General features: G+C 36.8%; 1 protein-coding gene across 2 annotated transcripts; it reads right to left on the bottom strand.

Annotated features, from left to right (window-relative positions):
* Positions 1 to 1,375: 1,375 nt before the first annotated feature.
* On the bottom strand, positions 1,376 to 25,384 carry LOC129246987 (SET domain-containing protein SmydA-8). Of its 2 annotated transcripts, none has more exons than XM_054885784.1 (4): positions 24,704 to 25,384; positions 2,494 to 2,823; positions 2,189 to 2,415; positions 1,376 to 2,125 (listed from the first exon to the last, which is right to left on the bottom strand). In XM_054885784.1, exons 1-4 carry the CDS (start codon positions 25,048 to 25,050, stop codon positions 1,530 to 1,532), a joined length of 1,500 nt encoding a protein of 499 aa, XP_054741759.1. In that variant the 5' UTR covers positions 25,051 to 25,384; the 3' UTR covers positions 1,376 to 1,529. The 2 variants fall into 2 exon arrangements, with proteins under 2 accessions (XP_054741759.1, XP_054741758.1); XM_054885783.1 differs by lacking the exon at positions 24,704 to 25,384 and adding an exon at positions 18,484 to 18,863.
* Between the last annotated feature and the right edge of the window lie 816 nt (positions 25,385 to 26,200).

Raw genomic sequence — 26,200 nt, 5'->3', positions numbered from 1 at the left:
ACTAAAGTAATCAAATTCAAAAAGAAGTTCAAAAATGAACTGAACAATAAGTTAAGCTGGAGTAGACCTGAAATCGAAATGAAACTCCAGGAGTGCACTCTGTACTGGTACACAGATGGAAGACTCGAAGACTGCAGAAGGCATAGGCGTTGGAATTTACAGCACTAGAATCAAGCGCTCTGTACGGATGAGCAGTTTTCCAAGAATCTTCCAAGCAGAGATGAATACCATTTGTCTATGTGCAGACAGAAATTTCCCGAATGAGCAAATTGCCATTCTGAGTGACAATCAGACGATACACATGGCCCTATCGTCCTGTGAGATCAAATTCTCACTGGTCCTTGAGTGTATCAAGAAACTCAATTAAGCTACTAGGAACGCACAATTGGATTCGGCGAATTTGGGTACCAGGACACAGGGGTATAACTGGGAACGAAATAGCGGACGCATTGGCGAGAGAGGCTGCGGTCTCGCCTTTAATATGGCCCCAGCCATTCCTTGCTGTGGTACAATACACCATCAAGGAGAAGCTAAGGAGTTAAGAGCAAGAGCTAAGAGAGGTTTGCTGGCACCAAACTATAGGGCTACGCCAGGCGGAATCCCTACCAGGCGGATACAAACAAAAGAGGTTTAAAAAACTCACAATCTTTTAAAAGGATAAATTGCGATAATAACGGGATTCTCGTAGCCCACTGCAGACTGCGGAAACATCTATACATGATCGGGATTTGGTCTACGAACTCCTGTCGCTTCTGCGACCAATCTCAGGAAACTCGAATGCAGCGCTACAGCGCGGAGAAGGTTAAGACATCTAGGCCAACTGCAGCCAGAAAGAAAGGCGTAGACCCAATCCAACCCAGCTTCATCCTGAGTTTAATAAGGGAAGTGGGTCTGGAGGTACTGTGATGAGTAGAGAACACAGACGGGCCCCTTTCTGTGGGCAAAGCACATGGAAAGGTTGGGCATCTCAGACAGTGTACTCTGCCCAGCTTGGGAAGAGGAGGATGAGACGGCGGACCACTTCCTGTGTGTATGCCCCGCCTTCGCCCGAATCAGGTTTGAGGTCTTTGGCACTGATGTGTTAAGAAGGGACCATCTTGGCTCCTTGGCACCACAAGATCTACTCAGATTTCTTCGGAGATCGGGTAGATTTAAAGAAAATTAAAAGGGAATCCAAGTGTAGTACAATGGACTCAATTAATGTCTGAGTGCTGCACTTGCTAGTTGTCCCGACAAAAAAAAAAAACAAAAAAGAAAAAAAAAAAAAGAGGACACAAAAGATCATGAGGACGCAGTGCAAGCCTCATCAAGAATCTAATCTAATCTGATATGTATAAAGAACTTCATTTAACATCATTAGACTTTTTATTTCCGGTTCATAATTAACATTCGAGCTGAGCGGCCACATTTTTTTTTTTTTTCTTAAATGGTAAAAGACAAAATCAATAAAAGAAATAAAAACAAATTCGAGAATACTTTATAATAATTATACTATATATAAATAAGCAAGCACGATCCGATTATCGCCATCACTCATCTCCAGTTAAACCTTCCACGCTCTGCATCAACTGCTCCATTGCCTGTTGTGCCACCCTGCACAAATTACCCTCTTGCGTCTCTGGATCCTCGTACTGCAGTATGTCCACGCATTCTCTGAGTATGCCGATGACGTCAAGGAGTTTCTCTCTCAACGCCTCTGCTGATAGCACACCAGCTATGAAACCGCTTTTGGCCAGCAACACCAACGGCACATGCAATTCGTAGAGCAGAGTTGCACGTGTACGACTCAAACCCGGTTCGAATACATCTAAAACTTTCAACACCTGCCGGCATAGCTCCTCCTTGTGCTCGAGCATGACATCTGGCAATTCAGCTAATTCATATTCTGCGACACGACCATACATCTCAATGAGGCTCTGTCGCAGACCAATTTGTATAAAGTGCAGAGGATGTACAACGACACAATATTTCCGCATAAGTTTTTCGGTTTCTTGCAGCTTCTGTGGACTAGGTTCCATCGCTTGTATAACGGCCACTTCCGCTTGCATAACTGTTAATGCCTTCTGTACGGCATTGTTGGATGTTTTGAAAGTGCACAGTGTACATTTCCAGTCGCATGAGGAATCTGAATTGAAATTGGCGCACAATAAAGTAATTGAAGTACAAATAATTATTTGAGAAAACCTACCCAGTGGATTTGTCGACAACAACCAACCATCTTCGCATTTACTGCACTTGAATGTGCTGAAATTTGTACCCAGCTCGGTGGGATCCTTGCAGCGTTTGCATTCACAAGTGAAGAATTTGCCGGCCTTCAGGTGCTCCTGTCGCTGGGCGGTGCCATTCAGAGTGTATGTGTAGGAGTGCTGCAGCTGTTGTCCCTCACCTATATCGCACATGGCGCGCAATCGAATTCTATAGGTAATTGGACAAAACGAGACGACGAGAATTACGTGTTACGTTTTTCCTTTAGTTTTGAAATATGAAAATTACCTATATCCCTCACTCGGATGTATGGTGCGAAATGTATTCGGTACACAATTATGCGCCAATATACCGGTAATTGGATATAGGCATCGTAGTGCGTATCCTTGTACGGTACGTGCTTCGAATGCGTTCACCTCCAAAATGCCCACCACTTGCATTATGAGATCTTCAGAGAAACGATCAGCCAATCGGCATGGTCCGCGCAGGTATTGAGCAATATTCACGAAATCGGCATTCCAAACATCACTTAATTTGCGACGTTCTTCGTTGTGGTATTCCATGGGTGCTATTTCGAGTTCCCAACGATTGGGGTCGAATTCTTTGGCAAGAAGGACTCTGTAAGAAAGAGAAGAGTAGAAATTGTAGGTTTTTGATTGTAGAATCCTTTTTAAGTTTAAGGGGGTCTTCTGGTCTCGAGGCCCTGAAATGAAGGGTTTTTTTGGGGATTGATTGTGACAAATCCTGTGAATATTTAAAAATTTTTTTTTTTTATTTTGAAGGTACATGTTTTGGCTTTTAAAAAATGGTTTTGACTTTGAAAAAAATTAACACCCGCGACCTTGAAATGGCGCTGAAGACGTCCACCTCCAAACGAAACAGGTTTCCATTTTGGTCACGGTTTTTCCACCTGGGTAATCAGAAAGCAAAAATTAGATATGCGTTGCCTTCAGAGTTGCCCTGGTTAAGTTTTCCCGTGACAGACTTTTTTTTTTTTAATTTTTTTCAAAAGTTATGCAACAATTTGCAAAAAAAATTTTTTTTTTGCTAATTTTTTGAACTTTAAAAGGTTATAAAAATGGAATGAAAAAAAATTTCAAAAATCGTACACGGGGAAACTTAGCGGTAAGTTTTCCGAACCTTTGAAGACCAAAACCATTGAAATCGGAGTATAACTACTATGAAAAGTGTGACCAAAATGCTTAAAAAACACGATTTTCGGGGAAACGCGTTTAAAGATAAAGCTTATGATAAAACGGCCGGAGGAGGGTACACTTCGGTGCCCAGAAAAATGTGAAAAAATGCGATTTTCAAAAAATCCTTTCTGTGGCGTATTCTCGCATACACATACAACAAAATTATGCAAAAAAAAAAATCGATTTTTTTTTCGCTGGAGACCAGAAGACCCCCTTAAGTACTAAATTAGCTATTTGCTCAATGACCCAGCGAGCCACTCTAAATGTGCCCTAGCCAAATCGGTGGCCGTACAATTTTCGTAAATAGCAGCTCTATTTCCTCATACCCACATTAGTTTGATGAGAAAGCAATAGAAAACTACTTCGAGTCTCGTGTAAGAATTTAAGCCTATCTCTGTTTGAAGTACTCGGCTGGGAGCTACCTAAGATTTTCGAGCACCACTACATATCCAATAAAGATACTTGAAGTTCATTAGGCACTCAATAGCTTTCAAATCGAAATAAATTTCCCTATTGAGTCTCACCAGAGAAAGATGCGATAGACAACGGTTTTACAACCTTTATTTCGCTCGCGATCTTTACGGTGTACATCATAGCCCTCTCTGGTAATGAGGAAGGAACTACTGTGGAGTTTTGTTTCTTGGACTGCAGGTATTAAAATTTCATGTCGGCTTCAATCATGCTGGAGGATCCGCTACAGTTTACTTGTAGTAGCTTGAAGTGCTTCGAAATGAGGCTCCTGATTCGGGGTATGAGAGACGCGTCAGCCTGTTTGCGTTGGTATTTCTGTGTATGCCACTGTGGTTGTTTTGGTCTGTTGGTAATATGCGGCCGCACCACTCTGGGTGATTACGGGTGCAGAGCTCTACAGCAGGCGACAACGTAGTCACGTGTTCAAACTTTAATGATGCGCAGGCCAGAGCACCTGGAAAAGTGGTACAAATCATTGCAAGAATTGCATTGTCTGGGCGATCAAGAGCGGCTGGTTGGTTCTCACACACGAGTTGAGGAGCAAAGGTGGCGGAGTGATGTGGCTCGGTTCCGCGTGTGGTGCTACGTGGTTTTACCAGCGCATTATGCGAGTTCGAGGCCGTGTAGACATGTGAAAAGGTGATTAGTGTCGTACGGGGTACCTCAAATGCCGGACACATGTTTAGTATGTTGGGGTCGATTCTAGATTTTTTTTATTTTTATTATTTCCCTTTTTAAATTACAATCTGTTAAATTTTAACAATAAGTATATTAATTATTTTTAAAGTAGTATTGGAATTCTTTGTTCTCTAACTAATGCTAGATAAACATTCAATTTTGCTTCAGATTATGCTACATTATATTATTTTCTGTGTTATAATTATTATTATTATTATTTATTATTATTATTATTTTTGTTTTTCTTTATTGTTTTGTTAAATTGTGAGTTCTGTTGGAGTTAATCGTTTTAATCTTCGTTTTCCCGCTTTCTCCGATTGTGGTAGTTTGCGCATTTGTTTATTTTGATGATTTGTTAGTCGTTTTATATGCTTGATGCTGTATTTTCTAATTGTGTCATCTATTGTGTCGATATTGAGGTCGCTGTGGATCACGTCGTTTGGTATATACCAGCCTGCTTTTGTTATTGTTCGAAGTATTTTAGATTGCGTCCTTTGAATTATTTTGATATTTTTTTTTTTTTTTGCTGTGCCCCAGATTTCAATGCAATATTTCCAAATGGGTGAGATTATAGATTTATATATCACTACTTTGTTGTTAAGGCTTAGTTTTGAATTTTTAGCCAACAGCCAATATAATTGTTTTTGATTTCATTTCGTTTGTTTTGTATATGTCGTTTCCAATTTAGTTTTTCATCTATAGTTATGCCAAGGTACTTTGCACTAGGAAGGATTTTTATTTCATTGTTTTTTATTGTTAATTTATGTTTCTTAGGCTTTCTGTTTGTATATATTACTTGTACCGTTTTATCTTTGTTGGCTTCTATTCCCCAATTATCGAACCATGATACGGTGTTATTTATTGTTTGTTGAAGAATGTCAGTCGCGTTTTTTTCTATTTTATCCGATGCCATTAAAACCGTGTCATCCGCGAATGTGGCTATCATGCAATTTTTTGTGGTTGGGATCGGTATATCTGCTGTAAATATCAGGTACAATAGAGGCCCTAGGACACTACCTTGGGGTACACCTGCTGTCATTTGCATCATGCTTGAGCATTCGTCTTCGAACTTTATAAAGAAATGTCGGTTTTCCAGATAACTTTTGAGAATGGTGAAGTGATTCCGTGGTAATATTTGGCTGAGCTTATGTAGTAGTCCTTTATGCCAAACCCTGTCAAAAGCTTTTGCAATATCCAGGTAGACAGCTATGCAGAACCTTTTATTTTCCATATCATTTAATATTTTGTTTATAACTCTGTGGACTTGTTGCACAGTTGAATGCTGTCGTCTAAATCCAAATTGATGGCTTGGTATTATATTTTTTTCTATCAGAATTTTGTCTAATCTGGCAAAGAGTATTTTTTCGAACACTTTTGAAAGAATGGGCAAGAGACTGATAGGGCGATATGATGTCATTTCTGATGCACTTTTACCTGGTTTGGGGATTGCCGTTATTTGTGCAACTTTCCAGAGGCGTGGGAAGCATTGTGTCCTTAATATGCTGTTGAATATTTGTCGTATATATGTAATTGCTACATCAGGTAGTTCTTTTAGTATTTTACCATTTATTAGATCGAAGCTTTTATTAGATCGGTGCTTTTTTACTGTTCACATTTTTCAAATGATATCTGATTTCTGCTGAGGTTGTCATTTTCATTCTCTTTTCTGGGTTACTCGTATTTACATTTTGTTCAATGTGCTGGTTGTCTTTTTCGTTTGAGAATATTGTTTTAAAGTGTTCAGCTAGTGTGTTTGCCTTCTCTTTATTGGTCTTTGCCCAAGTTCCGTGATGTGTTTTGATGGGAGGTTTATGTGGAACTGCTTTAACTAAGTTTTTAGTTGCTTTCCATAGGGAATAATTGTTAACTGCTGTGGCCCCCAAGTTATGTATTATCCTGGTGTTGTTTTAATAATGTTTTTAATTCAGTTGTTGATTTGTTAAGTTTTGCCTTATCTTCGGGATGTTTAGTAGTTTGCCACTTTTTACGGAGTTTCCTTTTTTGTTGAATTTTTTGTTTGATATGTATTGGAATAGACTCTTTTTGTTGAATTTTTATATTTGGTGTCGAAAGGGTGAGGGCTTTGATGATGGAATCGTTGAAAAAAGCTATTGCTGAGTCAATCTCGTTTTCCGTTTTTAATGAAATATTTATAGTCAATTGTGCTTCCACACTTTGTCGGAAATAATTCCAGTCTGTTTTATTATTATATAGTCCTCTAAAAGTTTGTTGGTGCAGAGATCCAAGAATTGTCATTAGAAGTGGGGAATGATCCGATGATAGCTCCAAACATGACTTGATGGTGATATGGGATTGTGGAATATTTTTAACAATACATAAATCAATTAAATTTGGTTGTTTTCTGATGTCTGTAGGCCAGTACGTCGGCTCTCCGGTGCTTATGAAGTGCCCATTATTTTCTCTTATAGCGTCTAGTAATTTTCGGCCTTTCGAAGTTGTTAACCTTGATCCCCAAATAGAATTTTTTGCATTGTAGTCACCTCCAGCGATATATCGACTTCCTAGTCCGTTTAAATATTCCAGGTATTGCTCTTTTGTGTTATTGAATTTTGGCGGACAGTATACTGCTGATATTGTTATTGGTCCATTTGAGCTATTTATTGAAACTGTCGTTGCTTGTATGTTATTTTTTCTATAACCATCAAGTTCGTGGTATTTAATTGTTTTTTTGATGATTATTGCAGTTCCTCCGTGAACCTTGTTATCTGGGTGATTTGTGTAGTGTATGTTGTAATTGGGTATATTTACAAAAGTTTTATGAGTTGCATGAGTTTCGGATATTAGCATAATGTCAATTGCTTTGTCTAGAATAAAAGTCTTGAGTTCTAGTTCGTGGCGCGTAAGTCCGTTTGCGTTCCAAATTGCTATTTTTATTTTACTTAGTGTGACCATCTAGCTTCAATACCAGTGTGGTTACAATGTTCATCATGGTGGCCATTTGTGTTATCAATTGTTTCATCATAGTTTTAAGTTCAGTTAAATCATCTATACTTGATGTGGTACTATTAGGGTTGTTAAATTCGTTTGTTAATGTTTTCGTTGATGCTGCTTGTGCATAAGAAACGCCTGGTATAAGGGTTTGATTTGTATTAGTGCCGAGATTTTCCTGGTGATGTTCATTATTGCCTTGTTCTTGTGCGGCGTGAATTTCTTTTTTGCGTAGTGTCGGATATCTTTGTACTTGGAGTTTATTGTAGATTTCGCAGCCTCTATAATTAGCTGTATGGTTTTCGCCACAATGAGCACATTTAATTTGGTCTGTTTCCGCTTTGTTCTTAATTTTACACATATTTGTCTTGTGTTTACCAGCACATTTAACGCAGACTGGATCTACCATACAGTAGTTTTTTCTATGTCCGTATCTCTGACAGTTTGTACATTGAGGAATTGTTCTTTTTTGACGTGGTGGCTCAAAACTAATTTTACAGTGGAGTACATGAGTTATACTGTATATGTCTTTATTGTTTTCATTTAATTTTAGTTCAATTGAAAATAGTGACAGAGAAAATAGATAAGTAGGGGTTTAACCTGCTACAATATCCACAACGTTGTTGTGCCAAGGTTACCCAGGGAGAGCTTAAGAAGGTGGTAAGAGTCTCCCGATGAATGTCGTTGATTGTCTGTCTGTACACTGTCCGATCCAGCAATTGTCTCTCTGTTTTGTCCTGGATCTCGTCCGCGTAGTTAAGGAGGTGCCTCCTGATATGCCTGGGAGGTGGCTCAAGCTCAAGCAGGTGTTTGCATGGGTGAGATTTGCGGTAACACCCTAGCAGGAACTGCTTTCTGAGCAGATTATTATGCTCTTTCACAGGTAGCATATGGGCCTCGTTATGAAGATGTTCTATTGATGACATCAGGAGACATCCTGCCGCAGTCCTTATGGCAGGTCTGAAGCTTCGTCCACTGCAAATCAATGGTTTCAGGCGACCAGACAGGCGCAGCATAGTTTAAAACCTGCCGGCCTATTGCCTTAAATGTCTATAACAACATTTCTTTGTCTTTGCCCCAAGTGCTGCCGGGAAGCGATTTGAGGACCTTGTGGCGATTTTGGACTTTAGTGGGAATAGCGGTTGTATGCGCTTAGAAGAAGAGCAAACTGTCGAAGGTAACCCCCAATATTCTGGGGTTGTTTACAGTTGGAATTGGTGTGTCATCGACTTTTACCGTAAGTTGCAATTTGACCTCCTTTACCCAGGTGGCCGTGGACTTAGTAGGGGAAAGTTGTAGGTTCCTCGCCATGAAGAAGCGAGAAAGGCAGGCGAGGTAGTCGTTTACCTTGGCGCACAGGCCATCAATGTCATTGCCCAACGCCATTATCGTGCAATCGTCGGCGTATGAGACGAGGGAGACTCCCTCTGGTGGCTGGGGAAGTTTCGAGATGTCGAAGTTAAAAAGCAAGAGTGAAAGGACACCACCCTGCGGAACTCCTTGCTTTATTTTCCTCTGTTTAGAGGTTTGGTTTCGAAATAGTACCGGCGAATGACGACCACTCAGGTAGTTTGCGGTCCACCTCTTCAGCCCTGGCGGGAGTGTCGACTGTAAAATATCACCTAGTAGCGTGGCATAGCTGACTGTATCGAACGCCTTTTTTAAGTCCAACGCTACTAGGACAGTCCTCTCTCGCAGGGGCGGTTTTGGTTGAGTCCGCGGTTTATCTGAGTGTTAGTGACGGTTAGTGCCCTGTCTAGTGTACCGTACCCCACTCCATATGTGTCTTATGGACTGAGCAGGTCTTAAGGTGTCACCACCCGTTGCACTGATTATATCTAACCGATGTGAAATTTGGCTGGAGCCTTCTTTCACAAACGCAAAAGAAATAAACTTCAGTTTCAGAATTAGGCTCAATACCAGCCCTAACGAGAAGTATTGGGAGCAGTTCTGCTGCATGAAGCTGATCAAGTGACAAACGCGGGATAAGGTTCAGCAAACTAGACAAGGCTAGTTTACTGGGGCAGCAGCCCTTGGTCGGAAAAGCCGGGTCATTTCGGTACGTAGAACTGTATACCATGAGAAAGCATACTGAAAAATCGTTATCCTCGTTTGTTCGGCTCAGTCAGTTGTTCAAAAGTTGCAAAAAGCCGTTAAAACATTTTACAGATCAAAAGCAAAAAAATTATATAATAATTTATGCAAATAGGCGTTCGTTAACACGAAAAAAATATAAAATTGAGAAAGCAAACTGGCACTTTGATGCAAAAGAGATGACTCATACGATCTGAAAGCGTATGATTAAACTTAAAAAAAAAATATATATCTATATATATAAAAATTAAGCCGAAAAAAAGTGTGCATTTGTCTCCGGTAATCTCAGCAACGCGTGTAAGGAAAACAATGAAAGTTTCACACATTGTTGGTTTCTGTGAAGTTTGGTTGAAATCCGATAACGCGTGTGTGTGCGGTGCGCCAGTTAAGAGAGTGTGTTTTTGCTATTTGCCGCACGTATTTTTTGTACCGCACATAGCATTCATTAGAATTGAATACATTTTGGTCGTGTGTGTCTGGACCGATTATTATGAAAGTGAAAGTGAAGGTTATTATAATATGTTTATTGATTCCACTCGCCACCAGGTGGCGCTGCCGAAGGCCTAAACGAGGACCCGGGTAACCCTAGGATGTGTTTTTACATTGTGGGTATCAAATCAAAGCTACTGATGAGTGCTTTAATACAGAGTATTTTTTAGATCTCTGAGTTACCAGGGTCTCGAGATATAGCCGAAAAGGTGAACCAAGGTACCCTTGTAAGTGTTTGTAGAATATGGGTATCAGATGGAAGCTGTTGATGAAAGCTTTTAAGTGAAGTAATTTTTACTGCCCGTTTCCGAGGTAAAGAAAGGAGATGGAGCTGGAGATGGAAGAGGAAAAGGAATAGCTACAGGAAGAGGAAGAGGAATACCACTTATTATTAAAAATTAAAAAAAAAAGTCAAAAGAAATTTTAAAATGTTACATATCCGCTTATTATATAAACGTTAATCTGAAGTCAGTTATAGTGAAAAATTCATTGTATCATTGCCGGCCTGATTGGTGATCGTTTCCTTAATTTTTTGCAGAAAGGTTATGCTAATATGAGATATTACCTATATCGTTCATATATTTACGTACTACCTGTGTACTCACAAATATACGGTTGAAGCAAATATATGTCAGTTTTTTTATTATACTTCGCCTGGAAAAGTTTATATAAATTTAAGAAGAGTAAATAGAACTTATTTTATATCAGGCTTCACGCAAAAAAGTCATTTGCACCTGAACACATAGCTGGGTTAAAGCGGGGGGAATAGAACAGTTCTCTTCTCCTTCTCCGCTTTTTCGCACACGTAATTGTATGGGATGAGTGCACGATGGCAAATAAAAAGTCACTAGAAGCGCTTGATAGGGCATTACGAGATTTACGTAGTAAAAATGAAATGTTTGGTCGTGCCTTAGTGCTGCTGGCAGGTGATTTTAGACAAACATTGCCTATTATTCCTCGAGCAACTGTAGTAGATAAATTGGCTGCATGTTTGAAATCATCATATTTGTGGAGACATGTTCAAACACTCAAACTAACTACAAATGTACGTATTCTTATGCAAAATGATCCATCAGCTGCTGAATTTTCACAGCAATTATTGGATATTGGAAATGGCAAAGTTCCTGTCGCTAATTTAACTGGCTTAATAACTTTACAACCAAACTTTTGTCAAATAAGTCAAACGAAAGAACAGTTAATTCAAATTATTTTCCCAAATTTGCCTCAAAATTACAAAAATCATGATTGGCTTAGTGAACGAGCCATAATGGCTGGCAAAAATAAAGATGTGAATGAAATGAATGCGGCTATTTTGGCCAACATACCAAGTCCAGAACAAACAAATCGATCCGTTGACACTGTTACAATTCAAGATGATATTGTAAATTATCCCACTGAATTTTTGAATTCCTTTGATTTACCTGGATTACCGCCACACATGCTAAACTTGAAAATAGGAGCACCGATTATTATGTTGAGAAACATAAATCAACCACGACTATGTAATGGCACTGGATTAACAGTTAAGAGATTGATGAATAACGTCATTGAAGCAACAATTTTGAATGGAAAATACTCTGGTGAAGACGTTTTAATACCGCGAATACCAATGATACCATCGGATATGCCGTTAGAATTCAAATGTTTTCAATTTCCTGTTCGCCTTGCATTTAACAATAAAAAATATGGCTTTATAAAATATATTTATCGTAATTTTTTTTTTGACAATCCAAAATTTGTAAAAAAAAAATCAGCAGATATGTCTTCTTCTACCAGTTTTTGCAAGTGCTGGATAATTTTCCGTACGTTAACTTTTTTGCTTTTCTTTACTTTGAGAGAGAATTTACGGTTATGCTCTTAATTTGGATTAATGGCTAATTTTTGTGATGGTTAATTTTATTAACGAACAGAACTTTTTTTTTTGCTGTCAGCTTCCTTATTATTAATTTTTGTTTAGAAATTTTCGCTTGTTTGTTCTCTCAGGCACCTCATCTACACAGCGAAGTTGCCCTCATTTTTTACTTCAATTTGTATATCATGAAAGACTGATTTGCCAAAAATATTTGTGATCTCTATAAAAACCAGTAGCCGTTCGAAGATTAGTTAGCGGTCGTCGTAGCCGAGTAGATTTGTATCAGACTACCTACTTGTCGGTTGACCCCCGGTTCAATGTCTACTGTGAAATTGTGGCATTAAATGATAGAACGTTTTTTCTATTTCTAAAACCGGTAGCCTCACGAAGGGCCATGCCAAACCGCCAAATACTTGCTTACCATAAAAACACCTCTCATGCAATCCATCTGCTATTTGTTGGTTTAGTTATAGCAAAAAATTTTCAAGATGTCCAAGACAAGTTGGAGAAAAAGCTAGTCCAAAAACCTAGCAACGGTTGTGTGGTAGTTGTAGTAAATAAGTAAGTAAATAAGATGAGCGCACTCTTACAAATACATCAAAAAATGGAGGGGCAGCTCAGTCTAAATAACTGTTTGGAATGTTTGAGAAACAATATTAAAATTATTTAAGCAGATATTTGTTGTTATGTACCTACTTCTACGCAAAAGAAGAGAGTTGTATTATGCTCATGCGTATATATACATACATACATATGTGCATATACGAGTACAAGCGCTTTCATTCTAGAATTCAATTTCGGTTAAAAGTAATGAAGCACACATCTTCCCTATATCACTTGCCAAATATTTTATTTAAACGCATTGAAATATGAGAGTGGCGAGAATGTCACGATAATTCAACAGTTTTAGATTTTTTCTGAAACGTGAATGTGGCGCAGATGGTACATACATACATATGTATGTATGTATATACATATATGCATTCATTTAGGTACACAAGTCACTAGTGACGCACATCACACACTTATTTTACTTTTGCCACTAATTTGAACCATTATTGTTTATTTTAGTTAGATAAAATATCGACATGAATACGTACAAACATACATATGTACATACATACGCATGCACTTAGATAGTAAGGCTTTCTGCATTTTCAAAAATCTTTATGGCGCTGCCAAGTTTTATTTTACTTAAATTTTTTGCTGCACGTTCGCCGGAAAATTACTATATATTCTGATGTGGATGTAAGTAAACAAATTTTTTCGAGAAAATTGATTTTATCAGAGTTTTGTCATAACGATGGCACGCTTTGCCACAAAATTTACATAATGAAAACCAGACAGACATAAGGAAACTGTCAAAATGCTGCTGAGAAAAAATCTAAAATTTATAAAGGCATACAATTTGTTTTTTATTTAAATGGTAAATAACAATGTTTATTAAAAATAAACCTTGTTGAGGGCTGTCCTGTCTTTAAACTGTCAATCGGTCATTACTGTCTGACATATTTTTTAGTTAATATTTTTAGAAAAATTCAAAAGCTTCTTCAAACGTGTTACGCAAATCAAATAAAATGTGTGCACGTCAATTTTACAAAACATATCGTGGTTTTCGATGACGATGTGAGGTCACTAGATTATTAACTGAGAGGATATGTGAAGATTTAAGTCTGTAGCGACAAACTGGCAGCAACTGAATCTTTGAAATGTATAATTTTTCATATTATTTACAAGAAAAAACTATAAATGCTGGAAAAAGTGAGCGAAAATTCAATTCAACTGATGCAGTATTTGAGCAGCCGACACAGGCTTGAGTATACGTATCATAATCTAATGTCGCGGGCCCCACCTGTAATCAAAATAAAAGTAACACCCACTATTTGAAATATTTTTTTTGAAGATTTTTTAATTCAGCTTGGAGTTTAACACACGTGATCACGCTCAATAAAAAATATATACAGTTCTTTATCCTTTGCAAGGGTCATAGTCGTCATGTAGAGCTGCATGCAGAGATAGAATTAAGAGCTTAAGCATCTAAGCTAATTCCAATTCCATTAAAAACTCAACAAGCCTTATTTTCATTGTTATAGGTATTTAAAAGCATACGGCGGCCGTCATAGGATTGGTGCGTGACTACCATGCGGAAGGTTCGAATCTTCGGGCATGAAACAGTAAACGATAATAGAAGCGGTTTTTCTAGTAGCGATCGCCCTTGGGCAGGCAATGGCAAACCTCCGAGTGTATTTCTGCCATGAAAAAAGCTACTCGTAGAAAAAAAAAAACATTTCTGCCATTCGGAGTCAGCTTAAAATTACAGGTATCTCCTTTTGTGGAATAACATGAAGCCACCCACCACAATTAGGAGGAGCACCTTGGACAAACATAAGATAAAGGATGCCACTACCAAATTATATTATAACGGGTGATCAATTAAGAGGAGTTTTTTTCATTTGCGTTTTTTTTACAGATCGCGCGCGAGTTGTGGCAAACTGTCATCGTGGATTTGTTGAACAGCGTTTGGCATTTCATCATGGAAAGACTCACACCGCAACAACGTCTACAAATTGTTCAACTGTATTATGAAAATCAGCGTTCTGTGACAAATGTTTTTCGTGCGCTTAGACCGCATTATGGTCAACATAATCGGCCTGCCTTAAACACTATTCGACATACTATCAACAAATTTGAATCCGAATATTCATTGGTGGATAATTCTCGACCGAATAGACCACGTCCAGCAAGAAGCATTGAGAATATAGCGGCAGTAGCAGAGAGTGTACGTGAAAACCGCGATGAATCGATTCGGCACCGTTCTCAGCAACTTGGACTGTCGTATGGAACAACTTGGTCAATTTTACGGAAGGATCTTCATTTAAAAGCATACAAAATACAGCTCGTACAAGAACTAAAGCCAAATGACCTTCCTGCACGTCACCGCTTTGCTGATTGGGCTCCTGAAATTGAATCTAATGATCTCTACGACATTTGGTTTCAACAAGACGGAGCCACTTGCCATACAGCTCGTGAAACAATGACTTTATTGAGAAGTCATTTCGGAGAGCAGCTGATTTAACGTTTAGGACCTGTGAGTTGGCCACCAAGATCTTGTGATATCACACCTTTGGACTTTTTTCTTTGGGGATTCGTGAAGTCCAAGGTCTATGCTGATAAACCAGCTACGATTGAAGCTCTGGAAGCCAACATTACGCGTGTTATTCACGACATACCAGTCGAAATGCTCGAACGAGTGATTGAAAATTGGACCTTCAGAATGGACCACCTTAAGCGTAGTTGCGGCCAACATTTGAATGAAGTCATATTCAAAAAGTAAATGTCAAAGAATGTCCTTTCAAATGATAAATAAAGGTTTTGAACATAATTACATTTTTTTTTTTTTTAACTATTGAAAAAAGCACCTCATGATTGATCACTCTTTATACATAAAAAGTAATTATTAGTCACTTCCAGCTTATTTTTAAGTCTGGAACCGCATTTCTAATACATTTTGTAATACAATACATTTTCGCAGTTTATGTGGTTGTAATTTGTAATGAAATTTTCTCTTTTCCCCCAGAAATGAGAAGAAATGACTATACTTATTAAAAATAAGAATAAAAATGTTGCAGATCCAGTTCATTTCAACTTCTAAGCTTTGCAGTTTTGTGCTTCTTCTTCTTCTTATTGATTGGTACGATAACCGATTTTGGCCCAGTTTAACAAAGCGCGCCAGTCGTTTTTTTCTCGTGCTAACCGGCGCAAATTGGACACACTAAGAGAAGCCAAATCCTTCTCTACCTGATCTTCTACTACCACCAGCTGGTACCTCATCGAATACTTTGAGAGCCGGAGCGTTTATACCCATTCGGACGACATGAGCCAGCCAACGAAGCCGCTGGATCTTCATGCGTTGTGCTATGTCTATGTCGTCGTAAAGCTCATACAGCTCTTTGTTTCAACGCCTGCAATATTCGCCGTTGCCAACGTGCAAAGGTCCAATAATCTTGCACAGACTTTTTCTCTCAAGCACTCCAAGCGTCGCTTCATCGGATGTTATCATCGTCGACGCTTCTGCGCCATATGATTAGGCGGGCATGATGAGAGCCTTGTAGAGTGATAGTTTTAGTTTAAAAAATAGCCGATATATACCATTTACAGTAGCGGGTACTGAAATCCACACAATTTTTATTATATTTTTACACATTTTGAGCCTTGACTGTTTTAGTATAAAATTCCAAAAATAAAGCGTTTGGTGGAGTTTATTTATTAAAAGTTTTTAATGGCCTTCAATTAAAGTATTTTTAAATATAATAATATTTTTGTTTCTTCGAAGTTCAAATACTTTGAAGTAAAATTGTGACTCTACCAAATCTAACTTTAGCACCAATTTCGCTAAGAGTAAAGTTTCGTGACTGATAGTTAAATTTTTAGTTTTATCGCACTGCACAGTGGTCCGACCAGAAGGCGTTGGCGGACAAAATTCAAAAACTCATTTAATTAAGCTGAAAATATATATTTAGGAATATATATTTAGGGGTTTTAAGGATCAGTGATGACGAACCTGACCTTAGTTTTAGCAAATTTTAAATTCATTGAATACTATAAATACATTTTTACTCCGTAATTAGCTGGTGAGTTCAGTCGTTCAGTCATTTTTCACGACCCCAGAGAGTACCACGTGGAGGTTTACGTAAGGTTATTCTCTCCTCATTTTTTTTTTGTTTTAAGATTTTTTTTATTTTTTATTTTCTTTTTTTTAATTTTTTTTTTTTTTTTTTTTTTGTAAATAATTTTTAATTTTTTTTTATTTTTAATTTTAAAATTTTTTTTTTGTTTTAGTTTTTAAATTTTTTTTGGATATTTAATTGTTTTTTTGTTTTTTGTTTTTCATTTTTAATTTTTTTTTATGATTCAGATTACTCGGTTTCTGATGAGCTGTTTTCTGAGGCTGGATCATTTTTCAAATTTTTGAAAATGGTTTTGGCTTGTTTTTCGGAACCTTAGTTTTTGATATTATAATGCTGATGGGGTCTGTGATGTCTTTTTCTGTCTTTTACACAAAATTGCATATGCCATATGTAACGTTTTGCCTGTGGGTAAATGCACAAAAGCTACATTATTTTTAATTTGCGCAACTTTGCGCAACAGGTTTCAGTTTGAGATCATAGCTGAAATATGTGGCTACATCACTCATGTTGAGTTCAAGTGGACCGGTGTGGACCACTCGAAAAAATTATCTTTAAAAAAAAAATTTTCGAAAAATTTTGAAATTTCAAAAACAAAAATTGGGTTTTGTACCACAACTTAAGAGAATTATTACTGTTTCCATTAATATATTCAATTATCTTTTTTTTCAATATTTGGTTAACAATCAAATGGTAATATTTATTTGCAGACATGAAAATGAAACTCTTGTATGAAGTACGATTTGCATACAATTTCATGTTTAAAGTCAAAAAACTACAATGAACAATTTTTTAAATTAAGTAATATTTTCAGGAAATCTACCTTGAATATTTAGGAAAACATCTGCATTATCAAATTTTTATTTCAAAATTGTTGAAAAATTGAATTTTGTCCGGCCGCCGGACCACTGTGCACTGGCTTATTTTTTATGGGTCGACATTTTTCCACTTTTTGCACGACTTACCAATCGAGCACTCAAATAAAAACAAAAAATTAAATAAAATCAATTTTAATAGGGCACTATGCAAATGCTCGGTTGCAGTGCCCGTTACTCCATGCCACTTTGCAGAGCATGCAAAAATATTAAACAAAATAATATTAGGTAAAAGTGTGTCAAATCAATGATTTCCGTTTGTCAGTTTAATTTTTCGTTTGCAAAAATTTAAATTTTTTTTACTGGTGATTTTAAATTCGCGCGGGATGGATTATACTTAAGATTTATAATATCGTGCGCCCACCCACCCACGTACCTATGGTGCACTGGTCTTTAATTTCATTTTAATTCGAATATATTGTACATAAATAAATAGGCACAAATCGCTCCTTTGCATGAATAACGGCACATCTAAAAAATATGAAAGTGGAGAGATACGCTTTTGAAGTATTCATTTAACTAAAACTTTTCGGTAATACAAAATAAAACGTTTTCTCGTCTGTTAAAACCCCGTCTGTTAACAAGTGTGCCCATGCTGATACACAGTTATGTTAATTAACATAACTTCTCATATCTCGCTAATTAAGCTGTAAAAGGAGACAAGTTCACTGAGTGCAACTTATTCCGTTATATAACACACGCTCTTCTGGCGCTCATGCCCTTTGATTTGGCATTTGAACTAACATTAGTAGAATGTTATAAAAAAAATTAAATTGCGTTCTTGGCATTTCTTTTATGAAATCTAGTAGAAATAACTCTATTATTTTTGACAAAAGCATTCATATGACGTATATCTACCTACAACACTCTAAATTAATTAAATTTTGTTAAATAAGAATTAAATAACACCCAAACAATCAATATCCTTAAAAATTCAATCGAAATCTCTAAATCGTTTATCCAATTATCTCGAATCAATGTAGTTATACCTCAACGTCGTTATACAATCCAACTGCGGACACCCATTCGCATCGCATTGCAATGGAATGAATTTTGCACGCGCCTGACAAAACACCGAACACTCCCAGCGGCGATGGTATTTCGCTCCAGCATCATTGCAATTTGCACACAATGGCCACTTGCACTCCTCACAGCGCTGATCCGCTGCAGCATTATTACATTTCACTGGCGCATAACACTCCAGACACACTGTAGGTCCATTACATTTTGGCCCATGTATAAATGGTAATTCTTCCACTAACAAATCGTTGGCCTTTGCAGCGCTCTCAACTATCAAATAACGTCCTAAAATTGAATTGCTCCGCACGGCTGTACGATTTAAACTGAGTAACGTTTTGGATGTGTCCATTTCATACACTAAAATTCATTTATGTGCTCAAAAAGTAAGATAGCAAAATCGCATAATGCCTTGTGGTGCGAATTTTTGTAGCGATACAGATGATTTAAGGGTTTATGTGGATGTACTATGTGTGTGCAGAATGGTTAGAAATAAATTTTAATACAGTATGAAGAATTTATACTAATATGCCTAGTATGAACACTAGTCGACGGATTGTGGATTCATGCGCTCCTCTGTATGTAGTATGGACATATGTATGTATGTATGTACATATGTATCTGCATATCTGTTGCTAAATTTTGTCGCTGGCTGCGCACTTTCGCTGCATTTTTGACGGAGTGATAAATTATTTCATTTGCTTATTTTAGCCGCGTTTGCATTTACTTTCGAAAATGTTTAGCTTACATTGGTTTTGTAAGAAAAAATTAGGAGATATGCACATCCATTTTCATAGATGCAAAGGCAGATCACGCATGAACGTACCGTTTTAAGAGGTTATGCCACTGTGGCGGCGAAGAAAATTAACATATTTTGGGAATTTTTTCAGTGGCTGCAATGAAATAAATTAAAATTTTGAAAAAGGTATTTTTTTCGAAGAAAATTTATTTTTTGAAAAACATTTTGTGACCCCGAAAATTATATTGTACTTAAAAGGCTCATATAAATTTCTGAGTTTGAATTTATGCTTATTAAAAGGGGAGTCCATAAGAAACATATCTTAAAATATCTGTGTTCTCATTTGTAACCGGCACTTATGAAATATTTTTCTAATGAAAATAAATGCATATATGTATTTATAATGTGGTTTGGACAACAGTGCGTATAAGTAACATTTTATGTCGCACTGCATGATAATTTTGATTGTTTGTGGTATCGCAACAAATATCGAGTACTGAATAAATAACGGTAAAAACTAATGCGTATATTCAAGTATCGCATAAAAAGTTTTCATTATAAGAACTAAAAATTTTTTTTGGTTTTTATTATTGATCGGAACTTAATTGCTTAACGTTTTGTTTGAATTTTTCAAAGGGAAATGCTCAAAAATTAACATTTTTGTATATATTTTACATATTTAGCACACCTATTGATAAAAAAAAATGTCCCTAACTAGCTGAGGTACAAAAGAGCTATATCTCTAAATATTTTTCTGATAAGATTCGACTTCCTTAACAACCGCGCTGTTAGTTCTGCCTTTTCCAAACTGGATAAAGAAGCAAAGCGTATGGGTCTGGTGGTGAACGAGGACAAAACAAAGTACCTCCTGCCATCAAACAAACGTCGCATTAGGGTATCGGAACCCTGCCAACAGTTCTCTCTCGACGAAAAAAAACTAACACTCTACAAGGCTCTCATCATGCCGTTCCTAACGAATGGCGCAGAAGCTTGGACAATAACAATATTCGATGATGCGTCCCTTGGAGTGAAAGATTCTGCGTAAGATTTTTTGAAACTTTCCACGTTGGCGACGGCGAGTATCGCAAATGAGCTGTATGAGCTTTACGACGACATAGACATAGTACAACGAATAAAGATCCAGTGGCTACGTTGGCTAGGCTATGTCGTCCTGGTTCATATCGGCTTTGAAAGTATTCGATCTGATACCAGCTGGTGATAGCAGAGGAAGAGAAAAGATCAGGTGGAGAATGAGTTGGCTTCACTTGGTGTCCAAATTCGTAATTTGATGATGGCATTTTTTTAAGTCAAATTTTATGGGAAATAAGTAGAAGGAAACGGTGGTCGAATTCTCTTTTGGCGTTGTCTGTGGTGTTCATATACTTGCAATTGCTAGTTTTTAGTCTACAGTTAATAACAATATTGGGAGGAACGACAACGCAAACGGTATTGACTGAGCATGGGCATCACAAGTAATAAGTTTAAGCGAAACAATTTGCCCTCTATCAACGCCGCCTTACTAATACTCCTTAGGTGCCTCCAGACAAATGTAATTTTTGGGAGCTCCTTCCATTAAAAAATATTAATCCCTTTGTTCTGAAAAAAAATGTATATAATAGTGCTAATAACTAAGCTTTAATACTGCATACTAACAAATTTTCTTGAAATTCTGCTTAAAAAGTTTGTGGAATTTTTCTAATTTTTGTTTACGGTTTGAACTTGAAGAGGATGGAAGTGTTGAGGTGCCGTGAGTGCTGTATAGTCCATATATTAGTTTGGGGGAAAAGAACTTCATTATTTTTGCGTAAAATTTTTGCGCAAATGTGATGTGGAGTCAGCGGTATAAGGTGTACAAAAATGTTGATGACTTTCCGAGCGCGGCTTGAAGCGAGTGACCACAAAAAAAACAGGATAAAGTGATCGTCCAACTTTTTAAGCGGGACCCTTCTTTGCGACTACACCAAGCACGATCAGTTCCTGCTAAAAAGGGAATAGATGTGAGTATCAACACCATCGAACGTCGACTGAAGGAGGTGAACATATCCTCAGAAAAACACATTGAGAAACAACAAAACAAAAAAATGTTTGGCCTTCCAAGTCTCCAAACGCAACCCCATTGAAAATGTGTGGAGAACTATGAAAACGCTTCTTGCCGATAGGCCAGTCCACGATTTAAAGCAACTCGTGTGTCAAGTTCGAAAAATCTAGTCCTGTTTGTCGACGAACTACGCAGAAAAGCTGATTCAAAGCATGAAGAAAATGTGAGGCTATACTCGTCAACAATGAAGACTACACCGTTTATTGAGTAATTGTGACTCGTAGTTTTGTGCATACTTTCATGCTAAAAAAATTTAAATATTTATCTTTTATACGTCATGAATAATCCTTTTTTCTGTACATAAATAAATTTATAACGGCTCTATTTTTCATTTATTCGGAATCGGATATCGGAAATTACAATCCAAAGGGTGAAAAATAAAATTGCAGTATTCGCAAACACCACAAAATATTCAACAGCAGAAACATACAGGGTGGGCCATATAGCGTTTGCTTTTTTAATCACCTATTTCTGTGAGACGGTGCAACTTGTCACACTGCCAAAGTTACACTCGAACTTTTGGCTACCGTTTTTGAGAACCGAATAATCAGCCGAAATTCCGATATCAATTGGTCGCTTCGGGGCTGTGATTTAAGCCCATTGGACTATTTTTTGTAGGGAGCCGTTGGGAGCTATGCAAACCATCCAGAGACGATTGATGCTTTAAAACACGAAATCGAAGTTGCCATTCATGAAATTGGAGTTCAAACAATCGAAAATGTGCTTAAAAATTGGGTTGATCGAATGGCTTACTGTAAAGTCAGTCGTGGCAGTCATTTGAACGATATTATTTTTCATTCATAAATGACAATGTTCAATCTTCAAAATAAAAAAAAAAAGTTTGAAAAAATATTAATTAGTTTTTTTTTTATAGCCGATTAAAAAAGCAAATTTTACATGGCCCACCTATATAAGAAAAAGTTGCCGACACACTGCAATAAACACCGCTTCTACAGTATTAAATAAAAACCCACACGGAAAAACTGTAAGTAGTAACCAAAATGTTTCGAATTTTTTATCATAAATGCAAATCACAATTTTCCAAAGCGAAATTGAAAAAATTGTGATTGAGGGGTTAGGGGTCAGAGGTCAGAGGCCCGAAAAAATTATGATTTTATATATTTTTTTTTTACTGATCAATTGCTTTATTTTACAAAAATAAAAACAAATCATGTTTCGACTTGACTTTAGCAAGGTTTCAACAAAAAAGTTAATAATTGTATGTATAAAAGTTATCGCTGTTTGTGTGGAGCCCGTTTCTCCAGAAGTCCCTTGCGGTGATCATCACAAGTCCTAGGAGATTCATCCAAAATCAATCGGCGAAGAGAACTTAGTTTTATTAATATGTAATCGCGTAAGCGGTTATCGCGCCAATTAAGAAGAAGAAGATAATTTTGTGCCTGATCGAAGTTTTTTTTAAATTAACAATATGGCGGCCTCAGGAAATATTTTTCAGACTTTCGAGAAAAAAACCGACAATTAATTGTTAAAAAAAAAATCGGAATTAAAAAAAAAGTTCTTCGAAAAGGTCCGAGTTTTTTATGTTTTTCAAAAGCAGTATAAATTTTATTGAAATGTACCGAGTGGTTTTTAAGTTACAGTGATCACCAGTTCAAAAAACATAGTTTTGAGAAGAACGCATTTAAAGTTTTGCTATCGATTTATGTAGAGTTATACGAATAACTTAATTACTTAAACTGCGTCATCTATTCCTGGGCCATATCATAGTTCTTCAGCCGTCATAGCAGCTTCCAAAATATCGATTTGCTGTAGTAGTTTGCTATGTAGGCAGCATTCTACCTTCTCGAGTGTTACCGTTAGCGCGCTTATCTGCCACTTTCATACGTGCGGTATCCATTTTTTTTAGCTACTTGCTCTCAAATGCTCCCGAGCGCCCTTCGTTAATTGTTGTTGTCGGCTTCATTTCAAATTTTCACACAATATTTTTAAGATCCTTTAACTTTAAGAAAATGCAAAAAAAGTCCAATTTTTTGGAAAATCTCACTACCCCTAACCCCTTAAGCTATGTAGCTCGAATCGCTAGTTACTTTGCTATATTCTGCTTTGCACTTTTTTCATACATACATATTTACCCGAAAAAGTGCAGTGCAACACACCAGTTGCTCTGCCGACGGCAATTATTGCTTTAGGTATGTTATTATTATTAATATTACATTTATACTTTACAAATTAACTTATAAAACATATTCTGGAAGCTCGGCTACTGGACCATTTTGCCTTGCAAGCGAGTTATTGCTTTATAAAGGGTGGTTACATTTCAAGGGCCGATGTTGAATGTGTACCACACCTAAACGTCAACGACACCGTTGGACTTCTTTCTTTGGGGTTATTTGAAAGAAAAGGTGTACGTCGATAAGCCAGAAACAATTCAAGAGCTAAAGAATGAGATAATTCGGCACATTAACGGCAAAGAACCTCAATTATGCTTCAGCGTCATCGAAAATTTGGACCATCGGATCGGGGTTGTGCCGCCGAGAACGCCGCGGCTATTTGGCCGATATTTTGTTCCATACGTAATTGAGCCCTACCAATATTATCATAATAAAGATAAATGACAATAATTTCCTAAAATAATTGTATTTTATTCAAAATCAACACCGGTCCTTGAAATTTAACCACCCTTTAGATAAGGAACTATTTGGATTTGGTGGTCTTTGGAGGTGCGCCGCCGAGGCCACAGCGGCCATTTTGCCAATATTTTGTTTTATACATAATTGAGCCATACCAATATTATCATAATAGAGAGAAATGACAATAATTTCGTAAAACAATTGTATTTTATTCAAAATCAACACCGGCCCTTAAAACTTAACCACCCCTTACAATATTTAAAATATATTATACGAATGATATGCCGCCAAAGTCAGTTTTGGTTTAGGTTAGCAATTAACCAGTGGGCAATTTTTTTCATTCCATATCTTTCAAGTCTAAAGCATAATAATAGTTTTTACTCACGAGACGTAAACTGATATAAGCTTAAATAGCTAAAGATAATTGAATAAACTAAAAAGGAGCGTTCAAAAATCCATAAAATTAATCCTTTGACACCAATCTTCAGATAATTTGTATCAGAAATTAACTGACAGCTGTACGCTAACCAGCCATTAAGAAAGCAGCTCTGTAAAATTATAAATGTCCTTATCAATTTCCTTTGTAGCACCATGTTTTTTTTATTTGTTTACCTACGCACATATTTACGTACATACATACATACATATATACATATCTCTTTGCCAAAATCATGTCAACAAAAGAAAGCCATAAGCTTCAAACAACAGACGAACTAAAATTGGTGTAAAAGGGAATCGATCAAATGCATTCACTCATTACTAACCTCAAAGGTGTTATGCAATCCAGTTGTGTGCAAACTCCATCTTCACTGACATTTCCGGCAAAATGGACTTTTGCTTTAGCAAATATCGCACACTCATCCAGATGATCGGGTGCATCAAAACACGCACTACACAATGGCCAATCACACTTTTCGCAACGATCCAGCGAATCACCATCTTCGCCGAAAATCAAATCGCGATAACAACCGAGACAAACGATACCGCTATTCTGTTTGGGTCCCACCGCAAAGGGTGACTCCTCTACAACTATGTCGCCCTTCTTAACTGGTTCTGTAGTCACCAGGCTGCGACCTAGCAATGGATCGATTTCAATACGTGATTTAAGCATTTCTGTTGTAAATTTTTCAGCTGCTACACCTTGAGCAGTACTGTATGTTGGTGATAGTTCGCTTAGTTCAATAATTTTTGGGCTTTCTTGCGCCTTAATGCGTGAAAATTCGTAAATAGAGCGAGAACTTTATGCACTAATTTTTCATTTATTTATTTTTATTTTTTTTTTTTGCTTTTTGGATTGAACTGACTGATCAGGTTTTTAATAGATTCCTTCTAGAAAATTCACGGTATAAATTTTAATTAAACGCAATTGATTGTAAAAATTGATTGACGTGTTTCTGCGATTGCGAACCTTCTTCGATTCATTCTTAACTCATTCAAAATGTGCTCTGTTGCCGCTTATATATACATACTGAGGTATGTACATGTTTGAGGCTGCCCAGCGCTGAGAGATTTATTTTTAGTTTTTTTTTGTTGTTTGTTTTTGGATACATACGAACACTTGATGTGCACCCTAAAGTGAGTTCCGATCGTAGAGAGTCTGGGGAAAGAGCTTCTTCTTTATGTTCGCAATAAAAAAAAATTATTCCAATTTTCATTTAAAACAAAATGCAGGTATTTTTAATATTAGTGATTTTTATTTAAGTCAGGACAATACATATACATAGTTATATGCAACAGGAAAGAAAATATAGCGGCCAAATGAGCCATTGTAGGCTGCATTCATACAATTGGCGCTATCTTTGCTTATTTTGTTTAGCGGCTTCTTGTGTTTTTCCAATTTATGTTTTATTGAACGAAAGAAGGCATTAAAAATAAACAGAAAAATAAGGAAAGTACATCTAAATAAGTAAACAACGTGAGCATGCGAGTGTACTCACTTTATTCTCGGCGACTCATTTTGGCAAAAAAAAAGAAAAACAATTAACGTAAATTGTATTATAGAAGGAATTTGCAAGAAAGTTCTACACTCAAAACGACACATTTGAAAAGAATAGACAGATAAACAGAATTGTTAAATGTTTGCATTTGTGTAATCTTTAAATAGTAACATAAATCACATAAAAAATATATATTAAAATTATCATAATGTATTTTGTTTGATAACTTTTTTCTGTGAAGGGAATGGTTTTTCGCTCTTAAGAAATTAAAAAACAAATGTATGTAAATAAAAAAAATTAATGTAAAATGTAAAAAATATCAAA

This window comes from Anastrepha obliqua, chromosome 5, assembly GCF_027943255.1.
Source record: "Anastrepha obliqua isolate idAnaObli1 chromosome 5, idAnaObli1_1.0, whole genome shotgun sequence".
Classification (NCBI taxonomy): Eukaryota; Metazoa; Arthropoda; class Insecta; order Diptera; family Tephritidae; genus Anastrepha; species Anastrepha obliqua.
The sequence above is the reverse complement of the archived record's forward strand: the minus strand, read 5'-3'. Positions and strand labels throughout refer to the sequence as shown.

Bases quoted from the DNA above. Each gene is read 5' to 3' on its own strand.
- LOC129246987 (XM_054885783.1), bottom strand. From the start codon at position 18,863: ATGGACACATCCAAAACGTTACTCAGTTTAAATCGTACAGCCGTGCGG. The intron at 2,416-2,493 runs GTAATTTTCATA...AATTACCTATAG, and splicing joins CATCCGAGTGAGGGATATAG to AATTCGATTGCGCGCCATGT. The intron at 2,126-2,188 runs GTAGGTTTTCTC...ATTTCAATTCAG, and splicing joins GTTGTCGACAAATCCACTGG to ATTCCTCATGCGACTGGAAA.